An 18626-nucleotide genomic window follows, 5' to 3' on the forward strand; every position below is an offset into this window, starting at 1 on the left:
TTTCCTTCTGCTATACTAACCCAGCACCCAGCAGATTCCCGACGCCATATTTGTTTACAAACGTGACAGTATACATATGATGCGTTACGACAGCGAAAGGAACCTGTGACCACTGGAGGTAGTCTATTTTACTCAAGTTATGTTTACCATTGGATATCAGTTTAATTTTTTGTTGGAAGCAATCATAGACCATGTTCTCAAATTGAGTCTTGTTTCTCCACCACGCAGTGCCACGAGTTCCTCCAACAAATCGTAACACAACACACGCAGAAATGTCATACTGTTGTTGTTGTTGTTGTTGTGGTCTTCAGTCCTGAGACTGGTTTGATGCAGCTCTCCGTGCTACTCTATCCTGTGCAAGCGTCTTCATCTCCCAGTACCTACTGCAACCAACATCCTTTTGAATCTGCTTAGTGTATTCATCTATTGGTCTCCCTCTACGATTTTACCCTCCACGCTGCCCTCCAATACTAAATTGGTGATCCCTTGACGCCTCAGAACATGTCCTACCATCCGAACCCCTCTTCTAGTCAAGTTGTGCCACAACTTTCCCTTCTCCCAATCCTATTCAATTCCTCCTCATTAGTTATGTGATCTACCCATCTAATTTTCAGCGTTCTTCTGTAGCACCACATTTCGTAAGCTTCTATTCTCTGCTTGTTCAAACTATTTATCGTCCATGTTTCACTTCCATACATGGCTACACTCCATACAAATACTTTCAGAAATGACTCCCTGACACTTCAATCTATATTCGATGTTAACAAATTTCTCTTCTTCAGAAACGCTTTCCTTGCCATTGTCAGTCTACATATTATATCCTCTCTACTTCGACCATCATCAGTTATTTTGCTCCCCAAATAGCAAAACTCCTTTACTACTTTAAGTGTCTCATTTCCTAATCTAATACTCTCAGCATCACCCGAATTAATTCGACTATATTCCATTACCCTCGTTTTGCTTTTGTTGATGTTCATCTTATATCCTCCTTTCAAGACACTGTCCATTCCGTTCAACTGCTCTTCCAAGTCCTTTGCTGTCTCTCACAGAATTACAATGTCATCGGCGAACCTCAAAGTTTTTATTTCTTCTCCATGGATTTTAATTCCTACTTCGGATTTTTCTTTTGCCTCCTTTATTGCTTGCTCAATATACAGATTGAACAACATTGGGAATAGGCTACAACCGTGTCTCACTCCCTTCCCAACCACTGCTTCCCTTTGATGTCCCGCAACTCTTATAACTGCCATCTGGTATCTGTACAAATTGTGAATAGCCTTTCGCTCCCCGTATTTTACGCCTGCTCCTTCAGAATGTGAAAGAGAGTATTCCAGTAAACATTGCCAAATGCTTTCTCTAAGTCTACAAATGCTAGAAAGGTAGGTTTGCCCTTTCTTAATCTAGCTTCTAAGATGAAACGTAGCGTTAGTATTGCCTCACGTGTTCCAGTAATTCTACGGAATCCAAACTGATCCTCCCCGAGGTCGGCCTCTACCAGTTCTTCCATTCGTCTGTAAAGAATTCGTGTTAGTATTTTGCAGCTGTGACTTATTAAACTGGTAACTGATAGTTCGGTAATTTTCACATCAGTCAACACCTGCTTTCTTTGGGATTGGTAAATTCACCCGATGATGGAGGTTTAAACCTTTGAAAAGCGTCGTGGAAATAAATAAAACGATGACTGGTAACAGAAAACTTGTTGTTTCATTTAATAAGTAATTAATACAGATGGGCAAACAAATGATTACAATCCTAGAAAACCTCGATGTTTTTTTCAGGAGAAAGAGTTCCAAGAAGTGAGCGAGTCAATAACACGTTACCTCTCACCTTTATGCAAGCGTAAGCGACCTGGAGTTTCATTTCCTGGAACAGAGTTGTCTTCTGTCATGAGTTCCTGATGACCAGCGAACCCGTGCTTGGGGACGCCCCGGAGAGCGGTGGAGCACCAATCGCACTGTTGCCGGCCATACTGCTCGGCAACCAGGAGTTGAACGTGGGACGCCATTTCTTTTCATAGGAGGAACCATTTGGTTGTCATTCACGTGACTCTTGCAGCACAGCGGTACGTCGACAGTTTTCTACGCCCTGTTTGGTTGCCTTGCACGCATTTCAGCAACATAACGCCCGGCGAGATTTCCTACTGTTAGTCTTCGTGCTTTACAAACCCTATCTTGACCAGAAATGCCGCCGGATTACTCCTCAATGGAGAACATTTGGAGCGTCATGGATAATGGCCCACCAAACATCACACGATATTGACGATCTAACGCACCAATTGGACAGGAGTTGGCATAATATCCCTCATGGGGACATTTAACAATTCTATCAATGCCAAGCACAATAACTGCTTGCATAAATGCCGTAGCTGGACCAAAGAGTAACTGATTTGGACAATTCGTAAATATCTTTCTTTTCAACAAATGATGGAAATGAAACTGTAATAATTTGTTTGTAAATTTGCATCATATCTGCTGATTTACTTCTCATTTGCATTATTCCTTGTCAGTCTTAGAGTATACATGTAACACCAACAAACATTTTAACACAACTTAACGATTCTGAATGACTACATCCCATTTATCTAAGTCAAATAAATGTCCGAAAAGGCCTTTAAGGTCCAGAAGTACTGACCTACCCCTGTGTCACCCTCAGCCTGTAGGCTTCACTGAATGCAGACTGTAGGGTGTAAGTTTTCGTGACCAGAACTGCTGCTCCTTAGTTAAGTACGATCTCAATTATCCCTCAAGGGTTGAGTACAGCCCACTTCCAACAGCACAAGGTCGACCTGGACAGCCACGCGTCTTAGTGACATCCAAGCCCGACGGCTCTTAACTTTGGTGATCTGATGGGATCAGCACATGACAAGGCCGTTGGTGTCAAATTCCAATAAATCTTCAAAACGTATACTGAAGCGAAACACGTTTAGTCTTTCCAGTAGCCCCGAGATTCCGACAAATCTTAAACTGGAACATACTGAACCCTCCGACTGCTATTTTGTCAAATGAGGATATGGTAGGAGACCGTGGCTGTTATTTGAAGACAAATGTGGATGGTGTTTAGACAACAACAAGCCTCAAATTTGTTGCTGTCTCAACACCATCAACATTTGCCTCCGACTGCTGTCACAGTTCGAATGTGAAGCGCAACCAGAATGCACAAGCGATGCGTTTGTAGAACTCCAATGGCACGATACTCGTGATGTGAACCAGTGATCAGTACTACTCCTACGGAAGTATCCACTTGTGTATTCTCAGCACGGCCTGCCCTGGAGCACTGTCTGCCCAACAGAAAAAGATACCAACATCAGTCAGTCTGTTAGCTGCAATCTCAGGCCTGAACTCCACCAGGATAACGCACTTTTGACAACACGAATTTGCAGCTGTGTCCATACTGTTCACACCCTTCTCTACTGATGCTTTGTTGTGCTACCTCGGCAGCTCTCCACAGAACGACTACATGTTCCTGACTTCAGCTGCTCCTTAGTTAAGTACGATCTCAATTATCCCTCAAGTGTACATGTAACCCCAACAAACATTTTAACACGACTTAACGATTCTGAATGACTACATCCCATTTATCTAAGTCAAATAAATGGGGCTACTGTAATGGCTGCCAGCGCCCGCAACCAGTTGGCACTCGTCTTCCCTGTCGCCTGTTACCAGACATTGTCGTTCGACTGCTGCCCTACCAAGTACTGGATCAAACAACGGGGCAGATCTCTTGTGTCATCAGCATGCTGCTGTGGCGTATCCCCACCATCTGAACAGAGAGTTGTCGGTGCTGCTGTACTCGGGCCAGCTTCAGGAACCAACAACTCAACCACTCAAAGTAAAGCTGACCGTGCGCCCTTTTAGGGCTTGTGCCACATTCTGAGAGTTATCCTGAAGCTGCTGCACGCGGGTACCAGCAATGGCTCAATGTTCCGAATGCCAAATGGTTCAAATGGCTCTGATCACTAAGGGATTTCACTTCTGAGGTCATCAGTCCCCTCGAACTTAGAACTTCTTAAACCTAACTAACCTAAGAACATCACGCACATCCATGCCCGAGGCAGGATTCGAACCTGCGACCGTAACAGTCGCGCGGTTCCGGACTGAAGCGCCTAGAACCGCTCGGCCACACCGGCAGGCCTTTGCTGCCACATCCCAGACTTCTTCATTCTATTTTTTAATTCGACGCCATTCGTCGATAACAGGAAGTAGTGTGGGCTGCGACAGAACCTTCTTCTTAAATGAGCATGGTGCAACAGTCAGGTCCATATTCAAAGACTAACACATAGAAATTAATTTCGAGGTTGTAACAAAGTATCAGCAGAATATTTTTTTGGAATTTATTTCGACAGTACAGAAATTAAAATATAACTTTTTGATACAGTCATACGGCATTTAAATGCACTATAGCCCTAGTTCCATAAGCTTACCAATACTCTCAGAATAAGTTTTGGCACTGTACTGTAAGACACTTTTGCGCCGGTTCCCGTACTTTTAAAACAAATTGAACAAATGGAAATCGAAAGATGCGGCACCGGGACTGAATGCAAGGACTTCCAACACCTCTAAATGTTTGCTTAGCGAGGTTTAATGGCAATTGTGGGCAAATGTTGAAGCTTGTTGTCGTGCATATACATCGTTATAGGTCTCCGCTTTTGTTTCGACTTGCCGGCTTCAGTTTTTTGATAGGCACATCACTGTTACTGTAACTGTTTACTGTTACCTTCTTTCCCAGGGAATGTTCCAAAATTGGGTCTTGTATATCCCAAGAAATTGAGTGCACTATACCAGCAGAAGAATAAGCCGCTAATTTCTCTTTGACTGGAGATCGAAGGCGTTTTCACCAATGCTCTGAAGTTTGCTCTCTAGTTCAATGTGATGAATTTATGATTCACCTTCAGCTTCACCTTAATTAGTGTGAAAGTCCAGTACCTACTGAAAGGTTCTCAAAAGAATACACATGTACTTTCTATCGACTTGTTTGGATGTCCATATTACAATGCTTTTGCGTAGGTTGAGCCAGTTACAGAAGACACCATATGGAGAAGGATGACGAACACGCGTTTGGGTTCGCACCTCATTAACATTGACTTGTTAGTCACTGAAAATCAGGTCACCCACATGCGCCGTGCTATCGTCAGTACTGAATGTGACTGGATATCAACCCCTTTCCTTTTCCTTGACACATTTTTGCCGTTTTTAATTTTTCAGTCAACGAATAAACTCTTAAGTGAGGTAAACCATTGTCCGTGTCTGGTGTTGAAGGTATTATATAGTGTTATATACTAAGATGGTATCTGTACTTTCGGACATGTCCGAAAGAGCAGATACCATCGGTGACCATTCAGCTCGTTAGAAGGGAATTACAATGAAATGAACACCCTTATCTGTTTACAGGCGTTGGCATACGTCAACGGGGACAGATGATTTTGTGTGCCCCGCCCGGGACTCGAACGCGGGATCTCCTGCTTACATGGCAGACGCTCTATCCTTCTGAGCCACAGACGACACAGAGGACAGCTCGACTGCAGGGATTTTTCTCTGGCACACCTACCGCGAAACCCACATTCTCAACGTATTGTCCCGCACTACGTTCGTAGTGCCCCCGCCCATTATACTCATTACTCGCGGCGTGTTGCCGACTCCGGTAAGAGTTCGGGCACTGTTTGTGCATTTGCACAGAAGACGAAGATGGTCTATATATATATATATATATATATACACACACACTAAGATGGTATCTGTTCTTTCGGACATGTCCGAAAGAGCAGATACCATCGGTGACCATTCAGCTCGTTAGAATGAAATTACAATGAAATGAAAACCTTACCTGCTTACAGGCGTTGACATACGTCAACGGGGACAGATGCAAATGTGTGCCCCGACTGGGACTCCAACCCGGGATCTCCTGCTTACATGGCAGACGCTCTATCCATCTGAGCCACTTATTTTTCTTTTTTTCTCCTCTCCTTATCTAAAATCATTGACATAAGTTGGTATCGAACCCAGACCATACGTATAAGAACCTATCATCAGTCCTTTCTCTTTTTTTGTTGGTTCTCCTTTCTCCCCTTCAACCCATCCTTGCACTCGCCAATTTCTGCCTTCTCGGCCTGGCTTCTATGCCATTAAAAGAACGTTTAACACAAAGGATGCTTCTTCTGCATCAAGGAAATAAAGCGTGTTGTCACTGCAGTGGAAAGTTCAAGGTGCGTTGCTTCTGCAGCAAAGGAAACGGTTCATTCCTTGTTGATGACACTTTGCTGCAAAACTTTTATGTTCATATTGTTTTCTTTGTTTTTTTTAACTTTTTTAAATATATAAAATAGGTTTTTTAGTATACAAAAATGTTTTTTTAATTGTTTGTTTCCACTATTCTTTGCGTGAGACATCTCGGCTTGTTGACGGCACTAAACGCTTGTCTTCTCGGGGGTTGCCTATTATGGTATACACCAACCATATAGCTTGATCTCGTTTCTTTTTCGCCGTTTGCATGTGATCTCCTATGTCGGCAGTTGTCTTCTCTTAGCATTGAGTGCCCAATTGCCGGACGCCACACACTGGTTGTGATGTGGAGTATATGGACGTGAAAAGAAAGCACAACACACTGCCATCAACGTTATTAACAGTCGGACGCAGTGCTTACATCCACTTCGTCGTTCCTTGTTTTTTTTTTTTTTTTTTTTTCATCGTCTTTGTCGTTCATAGTGTTGTTATTCTCAATGCTGGTATATAGTTCGCGAACTTTAGTCTGTATTTGTAATCCTTCATCAGCAGTTGCGCTTGTGTGGCTAGATATACTCTGCAGCCCTGGTAAGAAGGCGCATCTTCGGCTTGAATTAGGTAATGCAGAGTATGTCCTGTCAGCCATGTCCATATATTTTTCTTCGTGATGGGGTAGTAGGTGCCATCAGGTTGCAACGCCGATGTGATGGAGATTGTCTGTCTAGCTGTCCTGCAGATAGAGGCAAGGTTCATTCTGCACCATTCCCAGACCAATTTATTTTCTCCGCAGACACATCTGTGTAGCAAGTTGTCTATGAGGGCACACTCCCCACATCTGTCAGTTGCCGACAATCGTATTCTGTGTAATTTTTCTTTCTTAGGTACGGTCTCATTAACTACTTTATACCACGTTGATCTGATATTTGTTCCGAGCACTTTGTTGTGGATGTTATTCCAGATTTGAGCCCAATCCCGTAGGGTATATTTCGTTTTTACACGGTTTACTCTCCCACTAGTATTTATTATCCGGTATAGTTGGGCGGTTGTAAGGTCCTGTAGTGGTGCGCTCAGTTTCGCTCGGAGGTAACTAACTTTGAGCAGAAACATCCTGACGTGGTTGGCTTTGTAGTGGGTTTCCCCCAGGTTTATCGGTAGTGCCATATTAGTAGTTGTATACATCCGTAGGACCATATGGAGCGCGCTGTCAGGGTAGCCTTGAAACAGCTGAATAGCTCTCAGTATAAGAAGAGCCTTGCATTTAATTTCAACATCTATTAGCCCTAGGCCCCGTTTCTCTGGTGGGCGAGTAATAACATTGATTCCTACTTTGACACCGAGGACACAGAGAAGAGCGCGACTGCAGGGATTTAACTCAGGCACGCCTCCCGCGGACATGTCTGAAAGAACAAATACCACCTTAGTAAATATATAGTTACGGCTCACCGGCCGCTTGGCCTTCTTCTTCTTGTGTACGAATGCACAAACAGTGCCCGAACTCTTACGGGAATCGGCAACGCGCCGCGAGTGATGAGTATAATGGGCGGGGGCACTACGAACGTAGTGCGGGACAATACGTTGAGAATGTGGGTTTCGCGGGGAGGCGTGTCAGAGATAAATCCCTGCAGTCGCGCTATCCTCTGTGTCCTCGGTGGCTCAGATGGATGGAACGTCTGCCATGTAAGCAGGAGATGACGGGTTTGAGTCCCGGTCGGGGCACACATTTACATCTGTCCCCGTTGACGTACGTCAACGCCTGTAAGCAGCTAAGGGTGTTCATTTCATTGTAATAATATATAGTTTTAGCTTCTGGAACACCTTAAGACATAAGAAAAATAATTCCAAAATGCTGTTCTACGTCGGCGCAAACGGAGAGTAGCACAGCCGCATGTCCTTCGCAAGGAGTCACTAGTGTGACACTGAATTCACGACATTCAGGGATTTATAACTCTATACGACATTTTCGATTATTTACAGAGATGCATATGGGGCCTGAACATGGCATAGTGAAATGCTGAAACTGGTAGCCTTAAAAGTAAAATAAAATATCCTGAGTTACATTGCTGTTGGTGAATTACATTGCCATTGACAAAAGTCCTGGATGATGGGACAGTGTGACATCGAGATGACAGTCCAGGATGGTATGTCTGTGTCACGTGACATGGTAGTCTTGGACAGTGAGATGGGGCCACCAGCAAGACGGCAGTCCTGGATGGTCAGACGCCACATTCTATCAAAATCTTAGGTGGTCCGTATCCAGTGAGATGGCAGTCCTGAAACTGTCTCCATTGAGATAGTGGTCGTGGATGGTCGGAGTTGGCGTCTAGCAAGACGTAGTCCTGAATGGGGAGCAGCGAGCTGGAGGACGGGCCGGAGACGAAGTCCACCAAAGCGGCACGCAGGAGACACTCGACAGGTGAAAGAATACAAGTGTGCACACAGTAGGAGCTTGAGTTCGCATGGGGGGAGAGGTGCCCATGACTGCAGCGCAGTGTACTGCGCCATTAGCGCTGCCAGCAACGTAACTGGCGCCATCCGAAGCCGTGGCCATAACAGGAAGATCTGTTGACAAACAACTAGGCTGTTTATGTTACTGTCGGACCGCTTCCATGAGATCTCCCGTAGTAGTGTTGGCTGCGGATTGCAGTAGCGGCAACCTGCGCTGCAAGCTTGTGTGACTGGTTGTAGCACAGGCGAACTTGTGGGGCTGCCGTATCCTCGTATCTACTGTGACTATCGTAGGATACGTTTTGTGTCTGAGAACTGTCAATGACAAGTGGTGACATCATTAGTAATGTTTTGTAGGTTTCGTTCACTACCGCGAGTGTGGGTTGCAATTGCAGATCTCTGATGAACATTTAACGTAGAGAGTGTTTTTATTTCCACATTGTGTCGTAAGCCAATCGACCTACTTACCCTGCCTTTGTCACAACAGGAACAGTGTGAAAATGTCATCATGAAAACATTTTTTGATATTAAACTGAAACAGAAGTAACATGAGAAAGGTCAATGCCGTCATTGGAAATGTAATTCCCAAACCCGTTGCAGTGAAGCATACCAGTACATCTACATCAATGTACATATTCAGCAAACCGCCGTACTGTGTATAGAGGAGGGTACCATTTACCACAAATGGCTCTGAGCACTATGGGACTCAACATCTGAGGTCATGAGTCCCCTAGAACTTAGAACTACTTAAGCCTAAGTAACCCAAGGACATCACACACACCCATGCCCGAAACAGGATTCGAACCTGCGACCGTGGCAGCAGCGCGGTTCCGGACTGAAGCTCCTAGAACCACCCGGCCACAGCTGCCGGCCCCTATACCACAACTGGCCGTTTCCTTTCCTGTTCCACTCGCAGGTAGTGAGTAAAAACGACTACCTATATGCCTCCGTATCAGCCCTAATTTCTCGTATCTTATCTTAGTGGTCCTTACGCGAAATGTATGTTGGCGTCAGTAGGATCGTTCGACAGTCAGCTTCAAATGCCGGTTCTCTAAAGTTTCTCAGCAGTATTCTTTGAAATGAATGTCTTCTTCCCTCCAAGGGCTCCCACTTGAGCTCCCGAAGCATTTTCATAACACATGCATCCTGATCTATCCTACCGGTAACAAATCTAGCATCTCCACTCGGAATTTTGCTACTAGGCCTTTCTTCAATCCGACATGGTGCGGATCTCAAACAATCGAGCAGAACTCAAGAATAGGCCACGCAGGCGTCCTATATGCAATCTACTTTGCAGACGAACTAAGCTTTCCTAAAATTTCCGTAATGAACCGAAGTCGACTACTTGCCTTCTCTACCATAATGAAAAATATATTGACAGAAAATAGCATATTACTAAAAGAATAGTTTTAATATAATAGCTACAGTTACAGTCAAAGCTTGCCGATATACCCGTTAATTTATGTTTTAAAGTAGTTTTGTGTGTGTATGTGTGTGTGTGTGTGTGTGTGTGTGTGTGTGTGTGAGTGTGTTTCGTTCTAATCAATGAACTGGTATCCCGTGTCATCAAAAAGTCCTTTCATTTGGACTGCTCATAGCCAGTGGTGACTCATTGCGCGTTGTAGATGTTAGTAAGCAGACTGCAACTTCAGTTTTCATAATTAAGGAATGGTGGTAGTTTCCCTAAAAAGTGTTCCAAGTTAAGGGCGTGCCAAATTTTCTAACATGTAGGTGAGTCATGGAACCTAGGGAAATTAGAAGATAACAGTTGAGACACGGTGCTACAGAAGAACTTTGAAAATTAAGTAAATTGATAACGAAGGAAGTTCTCAAGATACATTCTAAAGAAAACTGTCAAGAAAGAAGAGATCGGTTGATAGGGCATCAATTAAGACACCACAAGAGCCGCTGAGAACAAGAAATTTGGATTTAACTGAGACTGAAATAAACACAGCAATTAATTAATTGGGTGTAGGTAACGTTCTCAGATGAATATATTAGCACATAGATGAATTAATTGCGGACCGCTTCAAAACAGTCTGATGTACACAAAAAGATAGAAAAAAGGACACATTTAGAGTGCACAAGAAGGAATTGAATTTCCAATAGATAAATGTAAACATGAAACAGGAGACGCTGTCGTCCATCAGAAAAGAAAGTGACATCGTACATGAATTACCTGTGTTAAAAGTTTATGCATCTATTGAGCGCTGGTCAAAAGCAAGTACTAAGATCACTTTGCCATCAAAGTTGCCGCAGTTTAAAAAGAAACAATCTAAATGTTTTTATGGGTCGCTACGTCACTCCAACGACGATCCAGCATGGCCACTTACAAATGAAGCTATCGTATAAACAGTGGCTGTTAGGCTGCTGCCCACAACCAGAAAATTATGTGTAGAATTTTCTAAAGAAAACAATATGCCTCGTTTGCTTCAGGGATTCAAAACTGAATCCTGGTAATGATTACCTTCCAGAGAGAAAAGCAATAACGGGTGCGTATTACACAATCTACGAACCACCTGGATGAAGAAATGAGAATATAATTAGACTTCAAATTTATCATATGTTAGCGGGACAGTTTGAAGTGTTTTGGCAACTGTATAACTGATTGCAAGTACAGATTCATCCTCAGTTGACATACTTATCTCCAGTTGCGCCAATTACACATCGAAAGAAATTCGGGATAAGGAGGTATTGTGTTAATCGGAGACATATATTTTGCAGATCTCTCAAAATCAGCAATTGGAGGAAGAAATCTCATCACCAACATAAAAACTGTAAAATGTGCATTTGCTAAACCGGCGCTATATTGAAAATAATTTTTCCACAGTTTAGAGGACGTAGTTCTTTAGAAACATGCTGTGAACTTTCCAACTCGCTCTCGTCTAGGGACAATATTGACACTGGTTTTTCACCATGAGCTATCAAGTTTAGAATTTTGGAACATGTTCTTTGCTCGCGTGTTATTAGATGTAAGGAGGCTTATAATCATCACTTTATGAATGGCTTCCGAGAGCAACGATCGAGTGAACCGCAGCTTGTTTAGTCCACGAGACGCAGAAAGCAGTAGATACCAGCGCCCAAGTTCATGCAGTGTTCCTTTACTCCCGGATAGAGTTTTATACAGTAACGTATTGTTGTCTCATGGGAAAAAAAACGAGTGTACTGAACATAAGATCAGCACATCAGACCATCTGTGTGACTGGATTCAAAAGTATTTAGCATATTGAACACAGCATGTCGTTCTCAACGGAGAGAACTCTTCACTTCTTAAGGCAACTGAGGGCATTCCCCATGGAAGTGTCGCACAACTATTATTTTTCGTACTATGTATGAGGTTTCTTCAGTAAATAATGCCACACTATTTTTAACGAAAGCAGGTTGGTTTTATTCATGTACCAATACATCGTATTATTCCCCTTGCTATGCCTACTGTACCGTATTTTTCTACATATCTCCATTGAATGCCACGGCCGTAGGTCTCATTACTGGTAGGACCTGCATTACTGCATGGTACCAGTCTTCTCGTGGACGTCGGTGTCAACGTCTTGCTCCATCAGTAACCTGCCTATCATCAATGTACTACTTCCCGCACAGTGTGTCCTTCATTGGGCCCGACAGATGGAAGTCGGTAGGCGCGGGACCCGGCAATAGGATGGATGATGAACAACAGTCCAATGGAGGTTTATTGCGATAATGGCACACGCCTCGTCAAACGAGTCACCGTGCTTTTATTCACTGCCAGGTCACAGTAGCCATTCTTTGAGGACCCTTAAATATCAGCAATCTCCTGCTTTTCCACCAACAGAAACTCAAAGACAGCTCTCTGCTTGGAACGCAGCTCCGTTGTAGACCTCATGACACTAAAGGAAACGAAACCGCAACTTTTCACAACGTCCCATAGCAAATTCCGCTCTTTAAACGAAAATGGTCGAGAAAGATAATATGTTGCATAACTTATAAAACACTCACGCATAAATGTAAAATGGTTAACGCCGAAAATTCCATGTGGCTTTTTACGGATGATGTTGTTATAAACGGTGCAGTCACAACACCAGAAATTTTGTGTGTGCTGACTGTTACTGTGGTGTCACCGCCAGACACCACACTTGCTAGGTGGTAGCCTTTAAATCGGCCGCGGTCCGTTAGTATACGTCGGACCCGCGTGTCGCCACTATCAGTGATTGCAGACCGAGCGCCGCCACACGACAGGTCTAGAGAGACTTCCTAGCACTCGCCCCAGTTGTGCAACCGACTTTGCTAGCGATGGTTCACTGACAAAATACGCTCTCATTTGCCGAGACGATAGTTAGCATAGCCTTCAGCTACGTCATTTGCTACGACCTAGCGAGGCGCCAGTACCAGTTACTATTGATACTGTAATCATGTACCGTCAAGAGCGACGTTCACCATTTATGGATTAAAGTTAAGTATTCCACCTGCTACGTCCGTTTTTTCTAAAGTCTAATTTCCTTGTCCTGTTCCAGACCTCACGCCAGCCTGCGTGAGCTAAAACGAGTGCCTTTCAGCTTCCTCTAGTAAACCGGTGTTGGCTCTCCTGCCAACCCACAACAGTTACTTTGGACAAGTCCGAAAGATAAGCCACGATTTCGATCCAGCAGCCCTTACAAATCAAGCATTAAACAGAGTAATTAACGGCATTAGCTACCAGTGGGCTCAGATTGACGTCAGTGTGCAAACATGAAAATTTGTGCCTGACCAGGATTCGAAACCCGAGTCTCCTGCTTATTAGATAGATGCACTACCACTAAGCCATCCGGAAACAGTGGTCAGCTAAACTGCACGAACTACGCTAGCACGCCTTCTGTCAGACCCGAATTCTCACCTTTTCCACACACTATTAGAGTAGTGCCCTCGCTCATCATCCTCAATTCTCGAAGCATTACCTTGATTCCCATAAGAGACCGAAATAACGGACACCACATAGATAACTAGGGTGGGCACGACCAACTGAGCACTTCACTGCAGATGCACGACATGCTCGAACTGTTACGGGAATCTGTGTGATGCCACGAGTAATGGGGATAATGTGAAAGGGGCACCATGTCAATAGTTGTGGGTGACATGTTTCTACGAGAGTCAGCCAGTAAGTTGCTTCCAAAACGTAAATTTTGCTGAAAGATCATGTAGGAAAAGTTAGAGGGATAAGAGCTCTCTTGGAGGCTTACCAACAATCGTTGTTAGAGCGAAAAATTCGCGGCTTGAGTTGGGGGAAGGCAGACTGGTACACGAATTATAGTCCGCCACATCTCATAAGGTAACTTCCGAAGTATAAATACAGATTACCATGTTCTCATACTCCGCCGGAAAGGAAAAGCGCTTGTATTCCTGCGCATCCTCACGGTAAATAACTCGCATAAATGCTTTGAGGATTTGAAGGAACGAATGCAGAATGGATTCTAAATTAGCCGCTCGTTTAAGAACACCACCACTAACTGAAGTGATTACATCAAGTGTTTTGTCTAACTCTTCGAATACCAAATGTCTCTGAGGAGAGCAAGAATATGTCTTTAGTGAGTACACCCAGGCTTATCGAGTCCGGTGAACAAGGACACAGTTCAACGTCAATAAATAAAATTAACGCTCCGCGACAAATGTGTACTTATTCTGATAACCTCGATCACATCATGTCCAGGTGGTATTACAGAGCTATGAAGAGGCTGGATATGCATAACCTTACATGAGAGGCACTCCTTGACCTCCTGAATTATTACTTAGTCCAGATACTTTATTTTAGTAATTTCTTGTAGTGCAGTAGTTTATCTGCCACATTTATTAAGGGCCTAAGCAAACAGTGGATCTTTTCTACTGATTAATTTAGGTTGCAATTAATTTCCATAAGGTGTAAATTAATACCCAAGGATCTTAGTGTAACCTGCTGTGAGTAATTACTTAGCATTACTACAATTTATAGTTTAATCAACAAGATCTCTATGTCAATAACAGCTGAAAATAAAAAATCTCAAAATCACTCGAGATTAATAAGGGAAGCTTTCTTTTAAATATCACTGTATTTAAATCCCATCTCTGTCTAGTGTGGGACTACCTGCTGCAAGTCTACCCTCCTAGTTAAGCCGGCCGGTGTGGCCGAGCGGTTCTAGGCGCTTCAGTCTGGAACCGCGCGACCGCTACGGTCGCAGGTTCGAATCCTGCCCAGGGCATGGATGTGTGTGACGTCCTTAGGTTAGCTACGTTTAAGTAGTTCTAAGTTCTAGGGGTCTGATGACCTCAGATGTTAAGACCCATAGTGCTCAGAGCCATTTGAACCTACTAGTTAAAACAATAATCACGTTTTACTTGCGTGTTCTAACTGGTACTGAGACTTTTATGAGTATGGGCCAGTGAATTATGGTGACGACAAAGTGTGGCTCTACAATTACATGGGTGTATCGTCTAACACTGTGCTTTTACAACATCCCGCGGATATTTATAATTGATTTTGTAATGTAAGTAGAAATTAAACACATGAAGTGTAGCATATATGCAATAATTGATAAACACCGAAATTAGTTACATAAAATAGGAAATTCTGTGGAAACATTTTAGTGAGTAATATAGACAACTCAGTGACGAAGTCAATTTATTTACTGTGTACAATATAATTGATAACAACACGAAAGAGAATATGATCATCTAACCGAAATCACAAAATTTGTGTGAGTTTCCACCATAAAATAAAGAAATATAATCGTACCTAAGTATCGTTAAGGTTGAGTGAAATATCGAATAATCTCTTGTAGATTTAGCATTTAAATAAGCTATCCTGAGAACATACCAATGTCCCACCTAAGCATTACTGTAGACGTTCATCGATGATGTTGCTTCACTGCCCGCTAAAGTTAATCGTAAAGTAAACTAACATTTCTGCCAGTAACAAACGTGTACTTGACTTGTAACTAGAGTAAAACCGTCTAAGTTGCAGAAGTAAAGCTGTGAGTAAGGGGCGTGAGTCGTGCTTGGGTAGCTCAGTTGGTAGAGCACTTTCCCGCGAAAGGCAAAAGTCCCGAGTTCGAGTCTCGGTCTGGCACGCAGTTTTAATCTGCCAGGAAGTTTCGTATCAGCGCACACTCCGCTGCAGAGTGAAAATCTCATTCTGGTTCCATACTGTGCTCAAACAATATCTCATGTAATAGTTTCAGTGTGTTGAAACGGTGTCGCTGCATTGGCGCCAATAAACTAAGTTCAGTTCCTACTGAATATTGCCCATACATATCAACCCACTGTCCGCGCGAACAGGCTGTCTGCCTACAAAAGAATGAACTCGAAGAAGACAACGAAGGGCAGTAGTGCCACCTATTTAATACGTCGGAAACCTGACGGTCTTAGCTATGCTCATGACCTCTTGCAAACGGTTATGCTCATCACTTCTTACAACATTATGTTAAAAAGGGCCATAACTGAAAATACGTAATTTTTCTTACAAACAAACCTACTTAAATGAGCGCTTTCTCACACTGGCTACATTCGCACCTTACAAAACTTTGTAACATACATACTACCATAAATATTAATAAAACATGATACTGTGATATCATTTACACCTTTGGAAACAAGACAACAGAAGCAAATATATATTTATGTAACTTGTGTCATATCAAGAAATATCACAACTTCATTCATGTTTACATGGTACTAATTTAAAAACAAGAGTGCACACAACGTTGTGCAATGCTGTATTGAATTAGAGGCGCTGAGACGCACAACTGGCTCTCTAAACTCACAATGTGAATGAGCTCATCATGTACGGAATGGTAAATTCGGCATTTTCTTCCTTCGTTTATTTCTTAGTAATTTCAGGATAATCAATAAAGCACATTCTAATGGTAACAGTTCGTGAAATACCTTTACTGTATTTACAGCAGAGTATTCGCTGTGCTGAAAAAACGGTAGCTCCAACTGATTGGCTGACCAGGAATCCACAACGATCTACGGATATAGGCGCAGTTGACCTAATTCCTGTATGCTCCTCCTGTCCACAGTCCCACCGGACATCTTGATTGAAGAGACGAGCGGCGACATGGCGGTCACCGAGGGTGAAAACGCCACCTTGCGCTGCCGGGCCTCAGGGCGGCCAACCCCTCGGATATCGTGGCGCCGGGAGGACGGCGAGCACATAATGCTACGGCTGGGAGCCCGAAACCTCACGCAAGGTTGGTATGATGAGTGCTTTCCGGCCTCCTTACTTAACGTCTAGCCAGAACTACAACGATCTTCTCTGTGTTCAAAGTATAGTGCAAACAAAAGGCGCTCTTCTCTCTAACACAATTCTGTTGATATGGAGTATACTTACTCCACATTACAGACCAAGAATCACAAGTCGCCATAAAAAATTTCTTCCAGCGTACTAATACCATGACTGTAATACTATTTTACCTACGTGAAATATCAAGTACCGTTTGTTAGATTGATTTCGGTTGTCCATCCCCCAGGGTGTTCCCAAGTTTAATTATCAAAATTATATAAATGTAAGTTCTGAACTTTGAGATAAGCAATTATTTTTTGGAAATGTATATTTTATTTTCTGTTGAATTAAACAAGCCGGCTGCGGTGGTCTAGCAGTTCTAGGCGCTCAGTCCGGAACCGCGCGACCGCTACGGTCGCAGGTTCGAATCCTGTCTCGGGCATGGATGTGTGTGATGTCCTTAGGTTAGTTAGGTTTAAGTAGTTCTAAGTTCTAGGGGACTGATGACCACAGATGTTAAGTCCCATAGTGCTCAGAGACATTTGAACCATTTTTTGAATTAAACAGCTTACCCTTTATGTTGGCAAAATAAGCCCTTTAGCATTTTTTCAAACTGACGATCACATTTCCGAAACTTATTCAATTAAACAGGTGCCACCTTATAGCAACAGAGTCGCCTCACTGCAATTTTTCAAAGAGACCACCGTCACTGATGTAGGCATAGTAATACATCAGAGGACTGTACTCTAAATTCCCCATTTATTGTATATTTTGTCTGTGACAGTTGTTTTGTTACTGCTGTACTGTATACTCTGCGCGCCGCATTCTTCGGAGTAAATTTCAAAAACGTGCTGATAGGTACACATTGTGTGGTGAATTTCCAACTGGTAGCGAGCCGTCCTTTCTGCCCCACCCAGCCAGCCATGACTGTGCTGCCACAGACTAGAGAGTATATAAAAGGGAACGCAGAGAGCGGCTTCTTTCCGTCGTATGAAGCCAAGCGTTGCGCTCAACGCCATACTGAAACCTCGAAAATGCGTAAACGTGAAGCGACAGGTGCTTATTACTACGGCTTGGAATGGATGTTCTTACCAAGCGGAGGTGATCTATCGACTACATGAAAACTTTTACGAAAGGAAAAGCTAATGGAACAAATCGTAATAAATCTCTTACATAAAATCTTATCACATAAGATTTTAAATTCATTACTGTCCACATACGCAAGCTGTGAACTGAAACAGCTCTTAGTTTCAGATGACTCTGAGGCGACTTTGTTTTGTAAATAGTGGATTTTTCCTTGCAGGAATCTTATTTTGTTTCCAACAGAAACGGCTGTATTTTCGATTCAGCACGTCGGGAAAAGTTCAAGAATCAGAAACAGCTGTCGTCGGAAAATCTGTGCGAGTTTCAGCGTCTGTATCAGTGTTGGAATATTCATTCAAGTTTTCAACCTGAATGTAACGCATGGGTATTACTTTAAATGAAGACTACATTAAAATATAATTTAAGGGAAAATTTTCAATTACTATCTCTTTAACATATTATATAATTTGAATTATATTGGTTTAATAAATGACTATTGGCAAGTGTTACAAAGAAACTTTTGTCCAGCTTTTTATCAAGTATTAGATATATCAGCTTTACCGTTATGTAACTATTGGCGTCTTATGTCTTCATCATTTTCTTCCGGCAGTTAGCGATACTAATTAGAGAAACGTGCGTCTACATCTACGAAGTGCTCTCGACTGAACTGCAAGCTACTT

At 43.0% G+C, this 18626-nt stretch overlaps 1 protein-coding gene across 1 annotated transcript in view; it reads left to right on the forward strand.

Moving 5' to 3' along the window:
- The window catches only part of LOC126092411 (lachesin-like), a 320875-nt gene that overhangs the window by 200072 nt on the left and 102177 nt on the right, over positions 1-18626 (forward strand). The window contains exon 5 of the mRNA XM_049907998.1: positions 16661-16831. Within this exon, the coding sequence (XP_049763955.1) occupies positions 16661-16831 (171 nt within the window). The remainder of the gene's footprint in view (positions 1-16660; positions 16832-18626) is intronic.

The sequence above is a fragment of the Schistocerca cancellata genome, chromosome 7 (genome assembly GCF_023864275.1).
Source record: "Schistocerca cancellata isolate TAMUIC-IGC-003103 chromosome 7, iqSchCanc2.1, whole genome shotgun sequence".
In the NCBI taxonomy this organism is placed as follows: Eukaryota; Metazoa; Arthropoda; class Insecta; order Orthoptera; family Acrididae; genus Schistocerca; species Schistocerca cancellata.